We start from the raw sequence: 4507 nt of genomic DNA on the forward strand, positions 1-4507 counted from the left end.
AAGGCTTTCTTTTTATGAACACAATGGGACGGGTAGAGAACTGGACAGGCAACCGTCCATTGGGGTCATTTGCCATAAAAAGGATGAATATATTTGGTGCAAAATGGCTTCCACAAGAGGACTCTGCAATGCAAGGATGCCAAGGCTTCCTATGCCTAATGTGAGTGCCTTGGAATGGTCTCCTTACATTTGCCATCACTAGATGTGTTTAATTAGCATTTGCCCTGACTAGATGTGTTTAATGGACCGAGGAGCATTTGTCATGACTAGATGTGTTTAATGGACTGAGTTAGTGTCTAGCTTTGGCAGGTTCAAGCAAGGCCTCAGTTAAATGTAATGCCAATGAACACACCAATGTAATGCCAATGAACACACCAAGGGCAGTGACCACCTTGCAGCCCGGAAAGCCGGTGAAGCAGAAGAACTGCTATGATCATTTACAGTAGGTTTTCTCATGAGCAATGATGAGCACAAGGAAAGAGAAGACATACTCAGACTTGCCATGTAAGCTTACAACTCATAATGCATTTCTGCAAAATCTATCACCATTACAACTGATGCAACTGTGCCCGAGGGCAACAGGCCTTTTTGTGTATCGTCAAAGAAAAAGCCAAGTACAACTATGGGGAGTGTGGTATTCGACCTAGCAAAGTACCCGCAACTACACAGCCTTTACACATACATCACTGTTATCAAGCAGCCATTCACCTAGTCTTGTGGAGGGATATCAAGCTAGATGCTCATTGGATATATAGCATCATAGCTTGAATCCATACATCAACAGCCTGCCACTGATTTCACAAACTAGTAGGCTGTGACCCTATGGGGACACGTTTGTTATAGTTGTTTCTACAGTTGGAAAATACAGGGTTTTCCCAAGAGCTCCATGTGTAGTAGTATGCACAAATATTTCCTGAGATGCACCTTGGAAACTACTGTGATGAGGTTTCTTTATGTCTGCTGCAAGAGCATTCACACTTTGATCGACTCTCTGTTAACTCCTGTGCCACCAAGAGGTAGAGAGCATAACATTGAACACCGCACAGAGGAAGAGAATCAAAAACTCTACACACAAACAAACAAGCACGCATGTACATGAACACATGCGCACGCACAAACACACACACTCTCTCTCACACTCACACTTGTGACTCAACGACAACCTCCCTTTCTTATCATTTTTAAACTGAGACTGGAATAAAGGCATCTACATGATACCTGAACCTGGCGTTGTAGATACTTCACATATTCCACAGCCTCATCAAGCATCTCTGCAGTATTAGTTTGCTGTAGATAGCCATAAATGGGGATAATCAGTAAAACTAAAGCCTGCAATATGCTGAAAGGCAATCATAAAACTTGTCTCTAGGCTTATTGATAAAATAAGGCCTTGATCCCTTGAAGGACAATGCACCTATTATGAACTATATTAACCTTGTCCATGTTAGGTACAAGCTCCTGCAATCGCTTCATACGCTCACTGATCTTAGTCCTTCGAACCTGTATGATTTCGCATGCATGCACACATTGAGAAACTACCCGAGGATGGACAAAACTTGTGATGAGGGGAAGAAAGCAAACCCGCTCAGCAATACTCCGTGGATGAGTAGCGCAACCGCGCTTTGCTCTGGTACGGCAGGGTACAGAATCAGGTGACAACTTGTCTGTAAAGTACACATTCTCGGGGCTGGTAGCTGTGGGCAGCCCAAAGTGGTTTAGTAAAGCACCATGCTCAAGGGCATCGCCTTTCTGCCACACACCAGACAAAACTACTCATCCACCATGAAAACAGATGCATGGAAAACGCACAAACAATGAGTAGACCTAATGCATTACCCTAAAAATAAGGTGCTGTACTACCATAAGGGAAAATGTGCCAATGCCGGAAGAAACATCAAGGATTTTGCTTGCCTGGGATTCCATCAGCGTAGAGCCTGCATAATACTTTTCTTCTGAGTCTCTGACCCTCTTCCTGGCAGCGTATGATGCATTTGCGGATCCTGCCATCACATTACCAGCTTCATCCCAGGCATAGTTTCCAAAAAAAGGCGGCCCTCCTCGTCTCTCAAAGCTGCCTTCCTCTGAAGAATTACCTGATGAGGAAGGCATCATGAGCCTTTCATTATCATCATTCAGCTGTGAGAGAAAACCTGCAGGAGAACTACTGTGCCGCAAGAGACCGTTTTTGGTTACATGCGCCCCGTGGACAAGCTCATTGCCATTCTCTGAAGGTATGTTGCTTGGCATTAAGGAGGTCCTTACAGAAAAACTGGAAGCCAACCCTGGGGCTGCTCTGACGTTCTCTATAATACAATCAGATGCTGGATGTATGACAGGTGTAGAGAAGCAGGAGTTCGAGTTTTCCACGCGTTCACCTTTAACATCCATACCCATTCCAGGAAGGAGCTCCCCCGGGATCAGGCTGCCATTGGCTCTGGCGGGCTTAAAGCGGGAATGAGGAGAGATGAGCCTGCCGTTGCGGTCCGAATCGTTGTTGGCTCCAGCAACCACAACACCCCCGGCTGGTCCCTCGTCTCCATTACTGAGGGGGTGAGCTCTATCAATGGAGTGGAAAGCCCCCTTTGACTCTAACTGTGAGACATCACTTGGGAAAAACCGGCCAAGCTCAGCATCTTGGTTTAAGAAGGTACCCCCCATTCCAACAATGCTAGCAAGCATAGAACTAGGTGCAGAGTGGTACCTCATGAGGCTAGGGGTGGAGACCCCACGAATGTTTTCATGCACAAAACTCCGCAGTGCTTGCCCCAAGTGTTGATCATCTTTGGGAGGCCCGGGCACCATGCCCGTGTCATCGCTGACTCTCCGGGTGTCTGCTGGCATGGCGGCTGCGCTGCTGCCATTCTGCGACCCTGCCTGCTGCTGCTGATGCAGGTAGAACTGCCGTACCGTCTGCTGCTGCTGCATTTGAAAGGCTGCTTCGTCCGGCATGGCGGAGCTCTGTGCAAAACGCTGAAGATGAGGTCTGGCATCAAACCCTAGCCCATTAGCAGGTAAATGGGCCATTCCTTGGCTACTACTACAAAACCCACTACTAAAGCCGCCATGTGGAACCTCAGAAGACCCAGATTGCGCCATCAAAAACCGAAGATCAGTAGCCAGCAAAGCCAAAGCCAGCACCGCTACAGCAAGAAAGCCATCGATGTTTCAGCCACGGCGAAAGCTCACAAAGCCTCGAATGCACGTTTCGCCTCTAGATTTGGCGACCAGTTAGCGGAGAAGAGCTGGTGCTAGGGATTACACATCATTACAGAGTGCAGTTCGCCACAGATCTCCGCCGGACTAGCGGGGAACATAGCGGGATAGGAGCCAGCGGAAGGGGAGGTGATCCGATCTCGGTACTCAGCGAGTGTCTCCAATTTGGCCGGGCGTTTGGCGGCTCTCCAGCGACCGGCTATCGCCATGAAACCGCTAGAGTTGACGGCAGCGCGACCGGGAGAGGAATAAATTGTCAATTCAGGATTTAGCTGCTGGATTCTTTTTATGGGCAAAAATTATGGCAGCATGCCAGTACTGTCCTCGTCAGTCCTTCGTTAGCAGAAGCGGTCAGCGGTGCCGTTATATAAATATCTTTATTTTTTCATTTTCACTTCAATAAAACAAAAAGTGTTCACGTTGATAAAAATATTTCTAAAATTCTCTTTTGCAACAACTCCGGACCATTTTCCCACGTAGGCGTCGCGCCACCTCAGCAACGTATCCAAGCTGCCAGCGTGGCAAGTATGGGCGGCCCTCCGCCAAATTTCGCGGCGCGCTAAATTTGGCATGCACACGCCCTTTTGACTGTGTCCAATCAAATTAAATACACGAAATAAAATTATAAAATGGTTAAATCAAATAAAATACCCTATGGGTCCCACCACCCCTTTCGCTTTTCGCAGTTTCCACTTGGTTGACTTGGCTCCACGTGGGTGCCATTCCGTACGTTCGTTCCTACGTGGCGTCGAGACTCAAATTCTCAATGGATGCTGGCCTAACGTTGTAACGTTGGCAAACCCCTATATATTTTAGTCATTCCCCCACGTGCCCCTTCACGTTTATCTGCATGTCTTCTTAGGGATCTTGGCTTGAAAGTACAGAATACAGTTTGTACACACGTTATCGCCCACATATACAAGTGCCATCGCTTGCACAGGGGAGATTCGACCCCAGGTTAATGTTATCGCCCCGCCGACATATACAAGTGCCATCGCCCTACATAGGGGAGATTCAAACCTATAACCTAGGGACTCCATCTAACACGTTGTCGACAACTTATCTACATTTCTCTATTCCGCCATTTTCAACAACAATAAATAATAGCACCCACAACGTTGTTTTTCTCCCTTGAATATAGCTTGAAATCTCCCCTTGAATATAACTCGAAATATGATGCGAAATTTTCCCCCCTATCCCAATGAGAAAAAGGACAAGGTTGGAGTATGGTCGAGTTTCCTTAATCAAATATTTTTGATTCGCCGATTTGATAACTAAAAACAACAAAATTTAA

The 4507-nt window shown here is 46.8% G+C and overlaps 1 protein-coding gene across 7 annotated transcripts; it reads right to left on the reverse strand.

Moving 5' to 3' along the window:
- Positions 1-497: 497 nt before the first annotated feature.
- Positions 498-3562, reverse strand: LOC147629056 (uncharacterized). Of its 7 annotated transcripts, XM_086812284.1 has the most exons (6): positions 2702-3445; positions 1861-2605; positions 1582-1749; positions 1435-1500; positions 1219-1287; positions 498-1001 (listed from the first exon to the last, which is right to left on the reverse strand). In XM_086812284.1, the coding sequence occupies exons 1-6, from the start codon at positions 3094-3096 to the stop codon at positions 933-935; spliced, it is 1512 nt and encodes a 503-aa protein (XP_086668410.1). In that variant the 5' UTR covers positions 3097-3445; the 3' UTR covers positions 498-932. The 7 variants fall into 7 exon arrangements, with proteins under 7 accessions (XP_086668410.1, XP_086668407.1, XP_086668411.1 ...); XM_086812281.1 differs by having other exon boundaries at positions 1912-3562; XM_086812285.1 differs by having other exon boundaries at positions 498-1065; positions 1912-3471.
- Positions 3563-4507: the final 945 nt, after the last annotated feature.

This window comes from Cibotium barometz, chromosome 18, assembly GCF_041138505.1.
Source record: "Cibotium barometz isolate CiBa-2024 chromosome 18, ASM4113850v1, whole genome shotgun sequence".
In the NCBI taxonomy this organism is placed as follows: Eukaryota; Viridiplantae; Streptophyta; class Polypodiopsida; order Cyatheales; family Cibotiaceae; genus Cibotium; species Cibotium barometz.